The sequence below is a fragment of the Heterodontus francisci genome, chromosome 42 (assembly GCF_036365525.1).
Source record: "Heterodontus francisci isolate sHetFra1 chromosome 42, sHetFra1.hap1, whole genome shotgun sequence".
Classification (NCBI taxonomy): Eukaryota; Metazoa; Chordata; class Chondrichthyes; order Heterodontiformes; family Heterodontidae; genus Heterodontus; species Heterodontus francisci.
The window spans coordinates 18,284,567-18,302,735 of NC_090412.1; the positions used below are offsets into that span (position 1 = coordinate 18,284,567).

General features: G+C 45.0%; 1 protein-coding gene across 1 annotated transcript in view; it reads left to right on the forward strand.

Annotated features, from left to right (window-relative positions):
* Positions 1-8,004: 8,004 nt before the first annotated feature.
* si:ch211-223a10.1 (uncharacterized) overlaps positions 8,005-18,169 on the forward strand; it is a 38,079-nt gene continuing 27,914 nt past the window's right edge. Inside the window, exon 1 of the mRNA XM_068020687.1 lies at positions 8,005-8,179. Coding sequence (XP_067876788.1) covers positions 8,056-8,179 — 124 coding nt within the window. The 5' untranslated portion in view covers positions 8,005-8,055. The remainder of the gene's footprint in view (positions 8,180-18,169) is intronic.

The following is an 18,169-nucleotide window of genomic DNA, read 5'->3' on the forward strand; positions in this document are numbered from 1 at the left end:
TGCAGGAATGACATGGAGTCTCTAGGACTCACAGATTAATCTCCTGGATACCGCTGCAAGCAAACCTGGGAGTAAAATAATAGAGGCATTTAAAAATTGTAATGTTCCCTTTCTTTTGAACACTTTCATTTATTAGTTTATAAATATATTTTGAGGTGGTTACAAAAAGACTGTTTGAGGATCAGTCAAGAACCTTCCCATCTGGTGACTTTTCAATTGAAAAAAATATTTGCATTCATATAGCCCATTTCATGACCACCGGATGTCTCAAAGCACTTTATAACCAATGAGGTACTTTAGAACTGTAGTCATCCTTCTTCTTTGGCCTCCTTGTCTCGAGAGACAATGGGTAAGCGCCTGGAGGTGGTCAGTGGTTTGTGAAGCAGCGCCTGGACTGGCTAGAAAGGCCAATTCTAGAGTGACAGACTCTTCCACAGGTGCTGCAGAGAAATTTGTTTGTCGGGGCTGTTACACAGTTGGCTCTCCCCTTGCGCCTCTGTCTTTTTTCCTGCCAACTACTAAGTCTCTTCGACTCGCCACATTTTAGCCCCGTCTTTATGGCTGCCCGCCAGCTCTGGCGAACGCTGGCAACTGACTCCCACGACTTGTGATCAATGTCACAGGATTTCATGTCGCGTTTGCAGACGTCTTTAAAGCGGAGACATGGACGGCAGGTGGGTCTGATACCAGTGACGAGCTCGCTGTAAAATGTGTCTTTGGGGATCCTGCCATCTTCCATGCGGCTCACATGGCCAAGCCATCTCAAGCGCCGCTGACTCAGTAGTGTGTACAAGCTGGGGATGTTGGCCGTCTCGAGGACTTCTGTGTTGGAGATACGGATGTCAGAAATGCTCCATCCATCAATATTGGCGACCATGCTCTGGAAGTGGTTCAAGAGTTCACGTACCTAGGCTCAACTATCACTAGTAACCTGTCTCTAGATGCAGAAATCAACAAGCGCATGGGAAAGGCTTCCACTGCTCTGTCCAGACTGGCCAAGAGAGTGTGGGAAAATGGCGCACTGACACGGAACACAAAAGTCCGAGTGTATCAAGCCTGTGTCCTCAGTACCTTGCTCTATGGCAGCGAGGCCTGGACAACGTATGTCAGCCAAGAGCGACGTCTCAATTCATTCCATCTTCGCTGCCTCCGGAGAATACTTGGCATCAGGTGGCAGGACCATATCTCCAACTGTAGTCATAAAATCATAGAAAGTTTATGGCACAGAAAGAGGCCACTTGGCCCATCGTGTCTGCGCCGGATGAAAAAAGAGCCGCCCAGCCTAATCCCACTTTCCAGCATTTGGTCCATAGTCCTGCAGGTTAGAGTACTTCAGGTGCATATCCAGGCACCTTTTAAATGAGTTAAGGGTTTCTGCCTCAACTACCCTTTCAGTCAGTGAGTTCCAGACCCTCACCACCCTCTGAGTGAAAAAAGATTTCCTCATCTCCCCTCTAATCTTTCTACCAATCATTTTAAATCTATGCCCCCTACTCACTGACCTCTCTGCTAAGGTAAATAGGCCCTTCACAATTTTGTACCTTTCAATCAAATCTTCCCTCAGCCTTCTCTGTTCCAAGGAAAACCCCAGCCTATCCAATCTTTCCTCATAGTTGCATTTTTCCAGTCCTGGCAACACTCTCGTAAATCTCCTCTGTACCCTCTCTCGTGCAATTACATTCTTTTCTTTAAATAAGGTGACCAGTAGTCATTGTTGTTTGCAGGAAACACACCAGTCAATTTGTGCACAGCAAGCTCCCATAAGCAACAATATGGGAATGGCCAGATAAGTTTCTGATTTGATTGAGGGATAAATATTGGCCAGGACACCGGGGAGAACTCCTCCGCTCTTCTTTGAAACAGTGCCATGGGATCTTTTACATCCACCCAAACAGGCAATGGGGCCTCAGTTTAACATCTCATCCAAAAGGTGGCACCTCCAACAGTGCAGAACTCCCTCAATATTACACTGGAGTGTCAGCCTTGATTTTTGTACTCAAGTCGTAGAGTGGGATTTGAATGCATAATCTTACAACTAAGAGGCAAGAGCACAACTAACTGAACCACAGCTGACACTAGGAAGGTGGGGAGCCATGTGATGAAACTGCCAGGACTATAACCAATCAGAGTATGCAACCTTATCCAAAAACCTGGGAAAAAGCTAAACTCCCCAATACATCCTCGTCTTCCGATTAGGCACTTTACAGCCATTTGAACTCAACATTGAGTTCAACAACTTCAGAGCACGACTGCCTTATTTTGTTTTGTTTTTTAACTATGTGCCTGTCTTAAATTTCTTGTTCATGTTTGTGCTTTTGGACATAAATTGTTCATTATTCTGCCATTAACGCCCTTTCTGGACTAATGCTTTGTCTTTTACTACAGCTATTTGCACTCCCTTTGCCTTTTATTCCATGATATCTTTGTCATTTAATCTCTCCTGCCCTCTGCCCGATCAAACAGCTTCCCTTTTAATCTTCTTCTCCCCGCCCCCCACCCCTCCTCTCATGCTCAAAGCCTATTGTATTTCTAACCTTTGTCAGTTCTGATGAAAGGTCACTGACCTGAAATGTTGGAATTTTACAACCCACCCAAAGAGCGGGAAGGTGGCATGGGGATGGGGGGGTGCGTAAAGTGGAGCAGGAGGCTCGGGCTCCCCTTCCCGACATGCTCCCACTTCTACCACCACTTTACCCAGGAAGGCAGCGGTGAAAAACAGTCCGCCCACACCAGGCCAATCAAGGCCCTGAAGTGGCCACTTAAGGGTATCTGGCTTTGACCATGGGGATTTTACCCATGGCCGGTCAGGTGGCCCAGGCCCGAGAGAAGCTGCCTGACCAAAGCAGGTGGCTCTCTGATGGCCTGGGAGCGGCCTTCATGATCAGGCACCCTGCGCTCGACAGAGGGCTGCCCCTGCTGCCCCAATCACCCCCAACACGCCCCTGTGCCCCCAATCGACCACCTTTGCCTTACCGGGGCCCAACCGATCACCCCCGGTGAGGCACCAAAAACTTACCTTCATTCTCCGGGCTCCCCGACATCACCTTTGCGGTGGTGCTGCTGGGACTAAGAGCTGCCAGCCCGCTGATTGGCCGGCAGCTCCATTAGGCAAGACTTCCTGCCTCAAGAGGGTGGAAGTCCCGCCTCAGACCAATTAAAGGCTGGGGAACCGCAAAATGCGGATCAGATCCCCTGGCCAGGCAGAGGTGGGTTCGCCACTGACTTTTCAGTTGGCGGACGGCTCCCATCCGCCGAGGGAAAAATACCAGCCTTTAACTCTGCTTCTCTCTCTGCAGACACTGCCAGATTTCAGATTTCCAGCATCTTCAGTATTTTGCTTTATTCCGCAATACATCGACTGGGTTATTCCTTTCTCCTAAAATATTAACATCCTTTTTTTTTTATTGATTCATGGAATGTGGGCATTGCTGGCCAGGCCAGCATTTATTACCCATCCCTAATTGCCCTTGAGAAGGTGGTGGTGAGCTGCCTTCTTGAACCACTGCAGTCCATGTGTGTTAGGTACACCCACAGTGCTAGCGGTTCGATACAACTGAGTGGCTTGCTAGGCCATTTCAGGGGGCATATAAGAGTCAACCACATTGCTGTGGGTCTGGAGTCACATGTAGGCCAGACCAGGGAAGGACAGCAGATTTCCTTCCCTAAAGGACATTAGTGAACCAGATGGGCTTTTACAACAATCAACAATGGTTTTGTCGCCATCATTAGACTAGCTTTTAATTCCAGGTTTATTAATTGAATTCAAATTCCACCTTCTGCTGTGGTGGGATTCGAACCCATGTCCCCAGAGCAATACCCTGGGTCTCTGGGTTACTAGTCCAGTGACAATACCTCTACACCACCGCCTCCCCCGATTTGATGAGCATTACCCACTCAAATCAATTAATGGTGGAAGTTTGCGGGCGAGAGGGATGTGGTTAGAGGCAGCAGGTTATGTGATGATTAGATTAGATTAGATTAGAGATACAGCACTGAAACAGGCCCTTCGGCCCACCGAGTCTGTGCCGAACATCAACCACCCATTTATACTAATCCTACACTAATCCCATATTCCTACCAAACATCCCCACCTGTCCCTATATTTCCCTACCACCTACCTATACTAGTGACAATTTATAATGGCCAATTTACCTATCAACCTGCAAGTCTTTTGGCTTGTGGGAGGAAACCGGAGCACCCGGAGAAAACCCACGCAGACACAGGGAGAACTTGCAAACTCCACACAGGCAGTACCCGGAATCGAACCCGGGTCCCTGGAGCTGTGAGGCTGCGGTGCTAACCACTGCGCCACTGTGAAACCTTGAGGAATATGTCCAAACAGAATTGGCTATTATACCATCGTAACACCACACCCCAATAGTCACCATGTACAATGCAATGCGAATACCAGTTCAGAATTTTTAACTGCACAATAAAAAATCAAATTGTGTTAATAGCCAGCTGCAGGTTGACTAATGAAGGTGATTCAGGAGGTCGTGCTCCAGGTGTGAGACTTTGCCTGCTGAGAGGACAGAATGGGAATTCTGGTGTGCCTCTTGTGAATTAAATGGATGGAAAGTCATGGAGAAGTGCGCCTAACTTCCCGATATGAAAGAGCAAAATACTGAAGATGCTGGAAATCCGAAATAAAAACAGAAAATGCTGCAACTGCTCGGCAGGTCTGGCAGCATCTGTGAAGGGATAAACAGAATTAATGCCTTTTCTGACCAAAGGTCACCGACGTGAAACGTTAACTCAGTCTCTCTATCCACAGATGCTGCCAGACCGGCCGAGTATCTCCATCATTTTCTATTTATATTCCCGATATGAAATCCGAGTGAAAGAGGTTCCACACCAGGATGGAGACTTTGAGGTGCCATTGTATGACTTCTCTTTCCGTGATACAAATCAATTTGTGACAGGCATCGACTCAAAAGCTGCTTTATAACCTGAATCTGACTCCTGAGAGCATTAAAACCAAGAGATCTAGTAAGCAGTCACACTCTCTTAAGGGTTCACACTGAGTGTAATTTAACTCCAGCTTGGAGACGTCAAGCTTAAAAAATTCCAGTGGTCTGGAGAACCTCACAAGCATTGCTTTTGATTTGAAGAGTGTCTGCCCTTCCTTACTAGAGATGTATTTAAACCATAGCTGCCAATCCCAAAATGGCTCAGACTGCAATCTGCAGCCCAGCAGCATGCTCTGAGCTAGTGTGGTCATACTCAAGCACACAGCTCCCCGCCCAGCAGTTAAAATGTTAACATTTAAGAGTTTCAACGCACTCTAAATGCTTATTCAACTCCAGGTGATTTTCAAACGTGCCCTGGGGAAAACTCTTCCCAGCAAGGCTCAATCTACAGCACAAACATACCTTAATGTTTAAACAGCCAAATGAGAGGAGCTCTGCACTATAATAAAATGATCAGTACTGGCTAACTAGCCAGTAATTTAATTCAATAGTGCTCATTGCATCTCAAGTCTTAAGAGTAAAGCTTAGCAGTTTCTAAGTACCAGCAAGCCAGCTTACTGCCCTCAATTTGTTACTGATCATTGGTTTATCCTGAAAATCTATATAAAGTTTATTTAATCATTTGCAGTAATGATAGCAATAATGTAACACGAGGTGAAAGGGATTTTGGGATACTATGAATGTGGAGAACAATAAATAATTATGTGTACTGTATACAGCAATAACTTGCATTTATATAGTGCCTTTAATGTATTAAGATGTCCCTATGTGCTACATCAGATAAAATTTGACACTGAACCACATAAAGAGAGTTTAGGAGCAGTGACCAATAACTTGATCAAAGGCAGATTTTAACAACAACAAATTGTATTTATATAATGCCTTTAGCATAATAAAAGATGCCAGGGTGCTTAAGGAGTGCCCTAAAGGAGGAGAGAGAAGTAGAGAGAAGAGGTTTAGGGAGAGAATTCCAGAGCCTAGGACCTAGACAGCTGAAAGCTGGAGATGAAATCAGGGATGCAAGGGGCCAGGGGAGTTCAAGCCACATTGATACATACATGGAGTCTCATATAAGTATAATGTCACAAACCCCACACTCCCATTATACAGTTGCACTAAAACGGAGAATTTCAGCCCATCTCTGACCACACTCCCTTCAACCAATGTTCCCCATTAGGAGAACAAAATTAGTGAGTCCTTGCCATGGTATTTAAATGGCCTTTACAGTGGTGAGTCCTGAAACACCTCAAATTTAAAATTCTCATCCTAGTTTTCAAATCTCTCCTTGGCCTCACCCCCTCTCTAACCTCCTCCTGCCCTACAACTCTCAGAGAGTTCCCCCAATTCTGGCTCCTTGTGCATCCCCGATTTCAATCACTTCACCGTTATCAGCACTGCCTTCCGCTACCTAGGCCCTAAGCTCTGGAATGTTCTGCCTGAACTTCTTTACTTTCACTCCCCCTCCTTTAACATGCACCTTAAAACCAATCTCTTTGACCAAGCTTTTGGTCACTTTTCCAATTGGCCCAGATTTCGCAATCAGCGATGAAGGAACAGCCATTCACGACACTGGCAGCTGCCCACAGAGTTTTCACAGGCTTTTGAGTGGAGACTTGTTATCATCAGGTGTTGATTCCAGCACGGTGCCCTCTACAGGGTAACAGCAAGGCTCTGCAACCAATCAGAATGAAAAATCCTCACTGAGCCACAGCAGTGTCTAAACCAGGAAGTATAAATCATGAACTATAAATTAGATGTAAATTATGTACAGAAAGCAAAATAAAGATATGGAAAGAAAGATGGGATTGAGAGAGATAAGGGAGACACAAAAAGGAAAGAATTATATAAAAATCTCCAACACTAATTCAATTCTGCAGGCATGAGGCTCCACACTTATAAAATTACATTTTTAGAGCTAGAGACTTTGTTTGGCAGTAATTATGACCGATTACACAGTTAAAAATTCACTTACACCTGAAAGAAGCAGCTCTAATTTTCTATGACATGTATAGTGGGTAACTAGTGGGTTAGGGTTAGTGCAACTTACATCGATTTCAATGCCAAATCTGTTGGCGACGTACTGGTGTGGGGAGGTCCGTGGAGCAGCAGGGAAAATACGACCAAAACTTCCAGATTGCTGTACTTAACTGCGCATATGTGGACTCTGGAATTTGCTGTCCCATTTACTCCATACTGACAGTAAGTGCAGTAAGCCTCACCGTCTTTTTAAATGCAAAATCCAGGCCAACGTGTCTTTTGTGACTCGGTGTCAAATTTTGTTCGATAATGTTCCTGCGAAGCACCTTGGGTTGTTTTACTACATTAAAGGTGCTATGTTAATATAAGTTGTTGTTGTGACTGGTACCTTTGTCTGATCCTGAAGATCAGAACGAGGCAGTGAGGGGAAATCCATCCACATTTAAACCCTCTGCAATAATGGGAGCATTGCCCTACTGGTTAGACCCCCATCCAAGAGAAAAGGTATTGGAAGAGTTTTTTTTTATTCCTTCATGGGATGTGGGCATCATTGGCAAGGCATTTGTTGCCCATCCCTAATTGCCCTTGACACCTGAGTGGCTTGCTAGGCCATTTCAGAGGGCAGTTAAGAGTCAACCACATTGCTGTGGGTCTGGAGTTACATGTAGGCCAGACCCGGTAAGGACAGCAGATTTCCTTCCCTAAAGGACATTAGTGAACCAGATGGGGTTTTTTAATGACCAAAAAATAGATAGTTTCATGGCATCATTGCTGATTTCAATTCCAGATTTATTATTAATTAATTAAACTTAAATTCCACCAGCCGTTGTGGTGGGACTTGAACCCATATCCAATGCTCCACCACCTCCCCATAATATTTGAATGTTCCTCAACACCATTTAGATGTAAATTTTTACAAAGTGACTGGCAACTCTGAATCCACCGAAAGGCTTTGTTTTAAATTGTTCCCGACCGAGGGATGTTTTTGCTCGGGTTAAAATTCTGCAAACATGTTGTCGAAGCTTCTGGTTTATTTAATTATTTCTGCTTCCGGGATTTTGGAATCTGTTAGCGGTATTCGTGGTGTTGAGCTACAGCTGATGCCTGAATGCTGTCCGCAGCCTCTCCGTCTCCCTGCGCTGGCTCTGGCTTCGCTGAAGCGCTGCGACGGGGTGACCTGCAGCGATGCGCTAACTGGTTGCAACAAGACCCAGCTCTTCTCAGTGCCAGAGGTAAGGGCACCAAAGCCAGCTCTGTTACACAGCAGCCTTCACCTGTGCACTGCTCTCTGGCTGGCCATTCACCTGCGCTCTGGGCCAGCTTGCCTCTTTTGCTCTTGACCCACTAATTCTAAAGGGTTGAGAGATTGAGCCACAGGTCACTTGGATTTCAGTCCATTTGCACATCCCACAGTTTCCCTGGTTAGCTTGTGGCCTCTTCCTGCTGCCAGCACCATGTTAATGCTTGAGGCTTAGCTCCCCCCGAGGTCTGTGAGTGTATTGACAGAACTGGGCTGTGCAGGATGTTTCCTGGGGTTTGTGGGGGGCTTTTGACAGGTATCAGTAAAGACAGACTGTGGGTTTGTAAGCAGAGGGGTGGGGTGGGGGGGGGGGGGGGCATATTGGCAAAAGAACCAGAGAGAAGAATTTTTTTTTTAAGTGTAGAGTTATTTTTGAAATTCTTTGCTGGGATGTGGGCATCGCTGGCAAGGCCAGCATTTGTTGCCCATCCCTAATCGCCCTTGACAACTGAGTGGCTTGCTAGGCCATTTCAGAGGGCAGTTAAGAGGCAGCCACATTGCTGTGGGTCTGGAGTCACGTGTAGCCCATAGAGTCATAGAATTATACAGCACAGAAACAGGCCCTTCGGCCCATCGTGTCCGTGCCGGCCATCAAGCACCTATCTATTCTAATCCCATTTTCCAGCACTTGACCCATAGCCTTGTATGCTATGGTGTTTCAAGTGCTCATCTAAATACTTCTTAAATGTTGTGAGGTTTCCTGCCTCTACCACCTCTTCAGGCAGTGTATTCCAGATTCCAACCACCCTCTGGGTGAAATTCTTTTTCCTCAAATCCCCTCTAAACCTCCTGCCCCTTACCTTAAATCTATGCCCCCTGGTTATTGACCCTTCTGCTAAAGGAAAAAGTTTCTTCCTATCTACCCTATCAATGCCTCTCATAATTTTGTATACCTCAATCAGGTTCCCCCCTCAGCCTTCTCTGCTCTAAGGAAAACAACCCCAGCCTATCCGCTCTCTCATCATAGCTGAAATGCTCCAGCCCAGGCAACATCCTGGTGAATCTCCTCTGCACCCTCTCCAGTTCAATCACATCCTTCCTATAGTTTGGTGCCCAGAACTGTACACAGTACTCCAGCTGTGGCCTGTTTAGGGTTTTATGCAGCCCAGACCAGGTAAGAATGGTACATTTCCTTCCATAAAGGACATTAATGAACCGGATGGGTTTTTACAACAATCAATGATAGTTTCACGGCACTATTACTGAGACTAGCTTTCAATTCCAGATTTTTATTAATTAATTGAATTTAAACTCCACCAGCTGATCTGATGGCATTTGAACCCATGTCCCTAGGGCATTAGCCAGGGCCTCTGGATTACTAGTTCAGGAACAATACCACTATGCCTGAAAGGGTTGTGGAAGCAGATTCAGGAGCAATTTTCCAAATTGGAATTGGAGATATACTTGAAAAGGAGAAATTTGCGGGGCTAAGGGGAAAGAATGGGAGTAATTGGAGAGCTCTTTCACCAAGAGCCAGCAGATGCCCAATGGACTGAATGGCCTGCTTCCGTTCAGTAAGATTCAGTGGTTTTCAGTCAGCTGGCCCAGCTTGGGTGGGAGGTAGAAGCACTGCAATTGGTCTCAGTGCCTGTGAGTGGGAGAAGGGTCAGGGGGGAGTGGTGGGGGATGGAGGAAGAGCAAAGCAAGGGGGGAGGTGTGGACGTGATGAATGTCAAGTGCAGACAGGAATGTGCTTGGCTAGGACACTGTCTGTGATTAAAGAGCCTGCAGGTTCTGGCCTCATAACCATTTGCTGGATGGTCTGTGACTGTAAGCCATGATCCAGGAGGAGTCAGCACCTTACGGAGAGAGGTTGAAAATGGGCGGGGCAGAGGGGGGGGTGGGATAATTCAGTCATGTAAATTTGTTATATGTGTTATTGTATATAAAGTTGAACAGTTGTACTCTAAGAATCTAATTCTAATCTGATAAACAACAGATGCTGGTTATCCAGTGTGGGTAACACTGAAAAATTCTGGTAATTAATTGCACATTAATTCCAATTAATGAATTAAGCATCGCTATCAGAAGGGAGGTTGAAATACAGTAAATTAAATGTATACGCAGAGAACAGGCTGGTTTGGGTAATCAACCAGTTAAGATAATTTCTTTTTGGATAGACAATGTCTGCCTGCGAGCAAATCTTCCTGTACATTGAGGTTGGGGGACTTGGTATTTAAATTATTTTGATGTCACTGTTGTCATTATCATTAATCATCCAATGTAATGTAGCAGTTGAGTTACATTCCAGATCATCTCTTCATTTAAATGATGTTGCCTTCAGAACTAAGGGCATCATTGATCAGGAGGCTGTCGATACCACTCTCTGATTGATCTGGTACCAATATGCTTGGCTAAACACTTGGCACTTTTTTTCTAAGAATGAAGGAAAGGTAAAATCACTAACAAAACCAGGTAGGTATCAGAGAAAGCTAGAAATACTCAGCAGGTCATGCATTATCTGTGGAGGGAGAAACCGAATGAATGTTTCAGCTCAATGAAAGAAGCAATGCCACACGAGGAAAAGGTTAGGATGTGGAATGCACTGCCTGCGAGTGTGATGAAGGCAGATTTAGTCACGGCTTTCAAAAGGCAATTGGATAAACAACAACAACTTACATTTATATAGCGCCTTTAACGTAATAAAATGTCCCAAAGCGCTTCATGGGTGCATTATAAAAGTATGACACTAAGCCACAAAAGGAGATATTAGGTCAGATGACCAAAAACTTGCTCAAAGAGATAGGTTTTAAGGAGTGTCTTAAAGGAGGAAAGCCAGGTGGAGAGGTGTAGGGAGGGAATTCTAGAGTTTGGGGCCCAGAAGAGAGAACGTTTTGAGGGCCACAGGAAACAGGCAGGGGAGTGGGACTAGCTGAGTTGCTCTTGCAAGAGAGTTGGCATGGACCTGACGGGCTTCCTCCAGTGCTGTAGTCATTCTATGAATCTATTTGATAAAAGACCATTCTGTTTCTCTCTGCACAGTTGCTGCCAGGCCTGCTGAGTGTTTTCAGCATTTTCTGTTTTTATTTCTGATTTCCAGCGCCCACAGTATTTTGCTTTTGTGTATGTCCATATTAGGCTGGTTGCTGATTCATAACTGACTTAGGTTAGTCGAAACAATACTCAAAATGGCAAGATAAAACTTGCATTTACATCGTACCTTAGCATGGCCTCAGTATGTCACAGAGCACAACCAGTCTGTGTTACAGAATAATAAGGCAGTCACATAGATTAGGCGATGATTGTGGGTTGCCTGAGCTTTATGGTTTATTATTGAATCTAAATACCTCGACTGGGGCACTATCCTGTAATACATTTGAGAGTCAGGTAATCTCCCCATCAAATGAAAACTTGCATTTACTTGTGCTTATCTGTTTGACTTTTCCCTCATTTTCAGGGTCAAATTGACATAGATTAAAATGTGCAGGTGCCTGACATATGTAAAGTGCAGTTATTATTGTTATGTAGACAAAGGAAGCAACCAATCTGCACACAGTAAGGTCCCAGTGAGATGAATGTGCAGTTCATCTCTTTTAGGTGGGGATGATCGAGGAGGAATTTTGGCCTGGACACGAGCTCCTCATTGAATGGCTCCATGCAATGTATTACATCCTCTTAAAAGTGGGTAGCCTCAACTATGACATTTTTACTCCCATTTTTAATTTTTTCATTGCTGCAGGGACCTGTAGCACCCAATCTAACTTGTACATTGCCAGCGCATTTTAACTTTTTTATCCTTCAGGTGCTTATCCGCCCTTTTGAACACCATGAATTATACAACAACAGCCTGTATTTATATAGTGCCTTTAATGCAATAAAATGTCCCAAGGTGCTTCAGAGGAGTACCACAAAGCAAACTTAGACACATAGGGCAATATTAGGACAAATAGCCAAAAATGTGGTTAAAGAGCTCGGTTTAAAGGAGTATCTTAGAGGAGGAAAGAGAGGTGGAAATGTTTAGGGAGGGAATTGCAGAGCTTAAGGCCTATGCAGCTGAAGGTGTGGACATCAATTAAAATCACGGATACTCAAGAGGCCAGAATTAGATGAGCGTAGATATCTGAGGGTTGTGGGGGTGCTGGAGGTTATAGAGGTAGTGAGGGGCAGAGATTTGAAGACAAGGACAAAAGTTTAAAATCAAGACATTGCTTGACTGGGAGCCAGTGTAGGTCAGCGAGCACAGGGGTGATGGGTGAATGGGACTTGTTGCGAGTAAGGACATAGGCAACGGAGTTTTGAATGAACTCAAGCTTACGGATGGTTGACTGTATATACACTGTGTTTCATGGTAATTAAAGAAAAAATATTCTGCTTCAAGAGATTACTGATTGTCAGTCACTCAACAAATATCCTGGCATTTTGCCACAATCAGTCTACATTATAAAACAATAAACCAATCTTGGAGATCAGACGATTATTATAAATTGCTGGAGCTATACTCGATGGTTTACGCATTTATATACCTAAATTGGGATGCTAGTAGCACATTGGGAGTCACCTGCCTGTCTCATGATAACTTGCACTTGCTTGTATTACAGTTATTTTTAATTTTCTTGAGCTGAACTCAAGCGGTGAGGTGAGAGTGACTGCCCTTGACATCAAGGCAGCATTTGACCGAGTATGGCATCAAGGAGCCCTAGCAAAACTGAGGTCAATGGGAGTCGGGGGAAAACTCTCTGCTGGTTGGAGTCATACCTAGCACAAAGGAAGATGGTTGTAGTTGTTGGAGGTCAATCATCTGAGCTACAGGACATCACTGCAGCGGTTCCTCAGAGTAGTGTCCTTGGCGCAACCATCTTCAGCTGTTCCATCAATGACCTCCCTTCCATCATAAGGTCAGAAGTGGGGATGTTCGCTGATGATTGCACAATGTTCAGCACCATTCGCGACTCCTCAGATACTGAAGCAGTCAGTGTAGAATTGCAGCAAGACCTGGACAATATCCAGGTTTGGGCTGATAAGTGGCAAGTAACATTCGCGCCACACAAGTGCCAGGCAATGACCATCTCCCCTTGACATTCAATGGCATTACCATCACTGAATCCCCCACTATCAACATCCTAGGGGCTACCATTGACTAGAAACTGAACTGGAGTAGCCATATTAATACCGTGGCTACAAGAGCAGGTCAGAGGCTAGGAATCCTGCAGCGAGTAACTCACCTCCTGACTCCCCAAGCCTGTCCACTGTCTACAAGGCACAAGTCAGGAGTATGATGGAATACTCTCCACTTGCCTGGATGGGTGCAGCTCTGACAACACTCAAGAAGCTCGACACCATACAGGACAAAGCAGCCCGCTTGATTAGCACCCCATCTACAAACATTCACTCCCTCCACCACCGACGCACAGTGACAGCAGTGTGTACCATCTACAAGATGCACTGCAGCAACGCACCAAAGCTCCTTAGACAGCACCTTCCAAACCCCCGACCTCTACCAACTAGAAGGACAAGGGCAGCAAATGCATGGGAACACCATCACCTGCAAGTTCCCCTGCAAGTCACACACCATCCTGACTTGGAACTATATCGCCGTTCCTTCACTGTCGCTGGGTCAAAATCCTGGAACTCCCTTCCTAACGGCACTGTGGGTGTACCGACCTCCCATGGACTGCAGCGGTTCAAGAAGGGAGCTCACCACCACCTTCTCAAGGGCAATTAGGGATGGGCAATAAAATGCTGGCCTGGCCAGTGACGCCCACATCCCATGAATGAATAATAAAAAAAACTCTCCTTTTCTGGGTCAACCCCTCAGAGCAGAGAAGGTTAAGACGAGATTTGATAGAGGTGTTTAAAATCATGAAGTGTTTAGATAGAGCAAATAAAGAGAAACTGTTTTCAATAGCTGAAGGATCAATAGCCAGAGGACACAAGTTTAAAGAAATAGAGGTGATAGGAGGAAAATCTTCTTGAAGCAAAGCATGGATTTGCACTGCCTGATAGGATGGTGGATACAGATTCAACAGATTCAACAGTAGCCTTCAAAAGGGAATTGGATAAATACTTGATGTTTTACAGGGATATGGGAAGTGGGACTAACTGGATTCCTGTTTGAACGAGGCAGAACAGAATTAATGGGTCAGATGGCCTCCTTCTATGCTGTACTATATCATTCTATGAACCCCAGACACATTAAAGCTTGCTGATGTCCTGTATGTTGGACTAGAACACCACTATTTACTGGTCTTACCTTGAGACGGGAAGTGGTGTTAAAACAAAGAAAAGTGTCTTGGTTGTTCTTGAAGATGCACAGATGGCATGATGCCCTGTGTATGCCACCTGAACCCACTCTTAATGGACTGCATCCCAACTCTCGATTAATCATGAGCAAACAGGACTTTACTGTAAATGAGTCAGTTGATACTGTAATTCATCTAAAACCCTGTTTGATATGAAACTTGAGGCATTGGTTTTATCTGTGATGGGTTGATAGCACCATGTGCATTTCCCTTTCACGCTGTGGGTGGTGGATTAGTGCTTAACAAATATTTGCCACATTACTAGTGAGAGAAGTAAACTACAGCAATGTGAACTGGTGGTTGCTTTTGACAGATTGAGGTTGGGTAAACCAGAGCAATTTGATTCTGGAGATGCATTCCATGCATTACACTCCTTATGAAGACCGACTTGCCTTGGTTTCATATCCCTTAACACCCTCATAACAAAAATCTATCAATCTCAGTCTTGAAACTTTCGCTTGACCCTCCCAACCTCAGCAGCTTTTTGGGGGAAGGGAGCTCCAGATTTCCAGTGCCCTTTATGTGCAATGCTTCCTGACATCACCCCTGAAGGGCCTAGCTCTAATTTTAACGTTATACCCCCTTGTTCTAGACTCATCCCACCAGAAGAAATAGTTTCACTCTATCTACTCTATTGAATCCTTTAATCATCAATTAGATCACCCCTTAATCTTGTATAGTCCAGGGAATGCAAACCTAGTCTGAGCTAGAGTGGGAATGACTGCCCTTGACATCAAGGCAGTGTTTGACCCAGTAGGGCATCAAGGAGCCCTAGCAAAATTGAAGTCAGTGGGAATCGGGGGAAAACTCTCCACTGGTTGGAGTCATATCTAGTGCAGACGAAGGTGGTTGTAGTTGTTACAGGTCAATCATCTCAGCCCCAGGACATCACTGCAGGAGTTCCTCGGGTTAGTGTCCTAGGCCCAACCATCTTCAGCTGCTTCAGCAATGATCTTCCCTTCATCACAAGGTCAGAAGTGGGGATGTTCGTTGATGATTGCACAATATTCAGTACCATTCGCAACTCCTCAGATACTGAAGCAGTCTGTGCCTGGACAACATTCAGGCTTGGGCAAGTAACATTTGCATGACACATGTGCCAGGCAATGAACATCTCCAATAAAAACGAATCTAAGCACCTTCCCTTGACAACAGCATTACCATCGCTGAATCCCCCACTATCAACATGCTGGGGGTCAGCATTGACCAGAAACTGCACTGGAACAGCCATATAAATACTGTGGCTACAAGACCAGGTCAGAGGCTAGGAATTCTATGGTGAGTAACTCACTCCCTGACTCCCCAATGCCTGTCCACCATCTACAAAGGCACAAGTCAGGAGGGTGTTGGAATACTCTCCACTTGCCTGGATGGGTGCAGCTCCAACAACACTCAAGAAGCTCAACACCATCCAGGACAAAGCAGCCTGCTTGATCGGCAACCCCCATCCACCACTTTCAACATTCACTCTCACCGCACAGTGGCTGCAGCGTGTACCATATACAAGATGCATTTGCCAAGGCTCCTTAGACCGCACTTTCCAAACCTGCGACCTCTACCACCTAGAAGCACAAGGGCAGCAGACGCATGGGAACACGAGCACCTGAAAGTTCCCCTCCAAGTCACTCACCATCCTGAATTGGAATTATATTGCCGTTCCTTCACTGTCGCTGGGTCAAAATCCTGGAACTACTCCTTAACAGCACCGTGGGTGTACATGCACCAGATGGCCTGCAGTGGTTCAAGAAGGCAGCTCACCACCACCTGCTCGAGGGCAATTAGGGATGGGCAACAAATGCTGGCCTTGCTAGCGACGCTCAAATCCCATGAGCGAATCAAAAAAGGTCTATGCAACCCCATTTCCCTGTCAGAGGTAGTGGACAGGCTTCCAACAGGCAGGAGAGGGGGTTTTCCAAACAGACAATTACTTCACCAAAACAGAACTGAATTCCAAAAGATTGGAAGCGTGGATCTCACTAAACGCAGTGCACAAATGTTATTAAGAATATTAACAGATTTGACACACTTTTTAAATTGTTTCATAGTACACTGATACAAAGGCGCCCACCGTGAGAGAATCTGGAACTGGTGGATTAAGCAGGAGGCTGTTATTACCAATGGGAATTGGCCAGTTCCACCAATTAAGTTGTCAGTCGTGGCCCAGTTGTAGCACAGTTGCCTCAGAGTCAGAACCTTTATGGATTCAAGTCCCACTCCAAAGACTTGAGCATATAATCTAGGCTGACACTCCAGTTACAGCATTGAGGCAGTGCTGCACTGTCAAAGGTGCTGTCTTCTACACAAGATGTTAAATGGATGATCTGCCTGCCTGGTCAGGTGGATGTAAAAGATCTCATGGTACTATTTCACCGAAGTGCATTGGTGTTCTTCTGGTGTCCTGGCCAACATTTATCCCTCAACCAACACCACAAAAACAGATTATCTCATCCTCTCTTTCCTCTTTTAACTCACTACTTAAAACCTGTTTCTTTTACCAAGCTTAAGGTCATCTTTTCTAATGCCTCCTTGTGTGGCTTGGTGTCAAATTTTGTTTGATAATGCTTCTGTGAAATGGCTTGGGACTTTTTACTATGTTAAAGTTGCTATATAAATGCAAAGTTGTGCACAAATTGACTGCCGAGTTTCTTACATTACAATAGTGACTAGACGTCTGAAGTATTTCATTGGCAGTAAAGTGCTTTGTGACGTCCTCAGATTCAGAAAGATGCTGTAGCAATCTGTAATAGAGTAAGAATGTGACTATTTTCTCTCTCGGCAGAATTTTATATTTCTCAACAGTTTTAGCAAAGGGAAATGACATTCATGAAATAGATCAATAAAAATGAAAAAGAAACTGCAAATCTGAAATCATAGAATGATTACAGCACAAGAGGAGGCCCTTTGGCCCATCGTGTCCGTGCTGGCTCTCTGCAAGAGCGACTCAGCTAGTTTCACTCCTCTGCCTCTTCCCTGTAGCGCTGCTAATTTTTTCTCTTCATATAATTAAATAAAACAAGGTAGACAGTGCTGAAAATACACAATAGGTTAGTCAGCATCTGTAAAGAGAAAAGGCAGGTGATGGCATTTTGGGTGTGAAGAAAATCTTGCATTTATATAGCACCTTTCACAACCTCACAAAGTCCCAAAGCATTTTTACAGCCAGTGAAGCACATGTGTAGTCACTGTTGTAATATAGAGAAATGGCACACAAGGTCCCCCAAACAGCATGATAATGGCATTTTTCTTTTAGTGATGTTGATTGATGGACCAATATTAGTCAGAACTCCCCTGCTCTTCTTTCAGTGGACCCTGGGATCTTTAAGATCCACCTGAGGGGGCAGACAGGTCGTCGGATTAAACATTTAATTGAAACACAGCATCTCGGATAGTGCCACAGTTCCTCAGCGCTGCACTAAGGAGTTAGGTTAGATTTTTCTGCCCAAGTCTCTGGAATAGGACTTGAACCAGTGACAATCTGACCCGGAGGTAACAGTGCTACCACTAAGCCCAAGCTGACACCCACATAGACCTCACGTGAAGGTGACTCCTCTCCTGAAACGCCACATAGTGTTTTATCTCTTTCTACATGCTGTCTGACCAGCTGCATATTTCCAACATGTTCTGTTTTACTCCATGAAATAGAACCTGACTGAATTTAAACAACAGATAAATTAGCACCAACC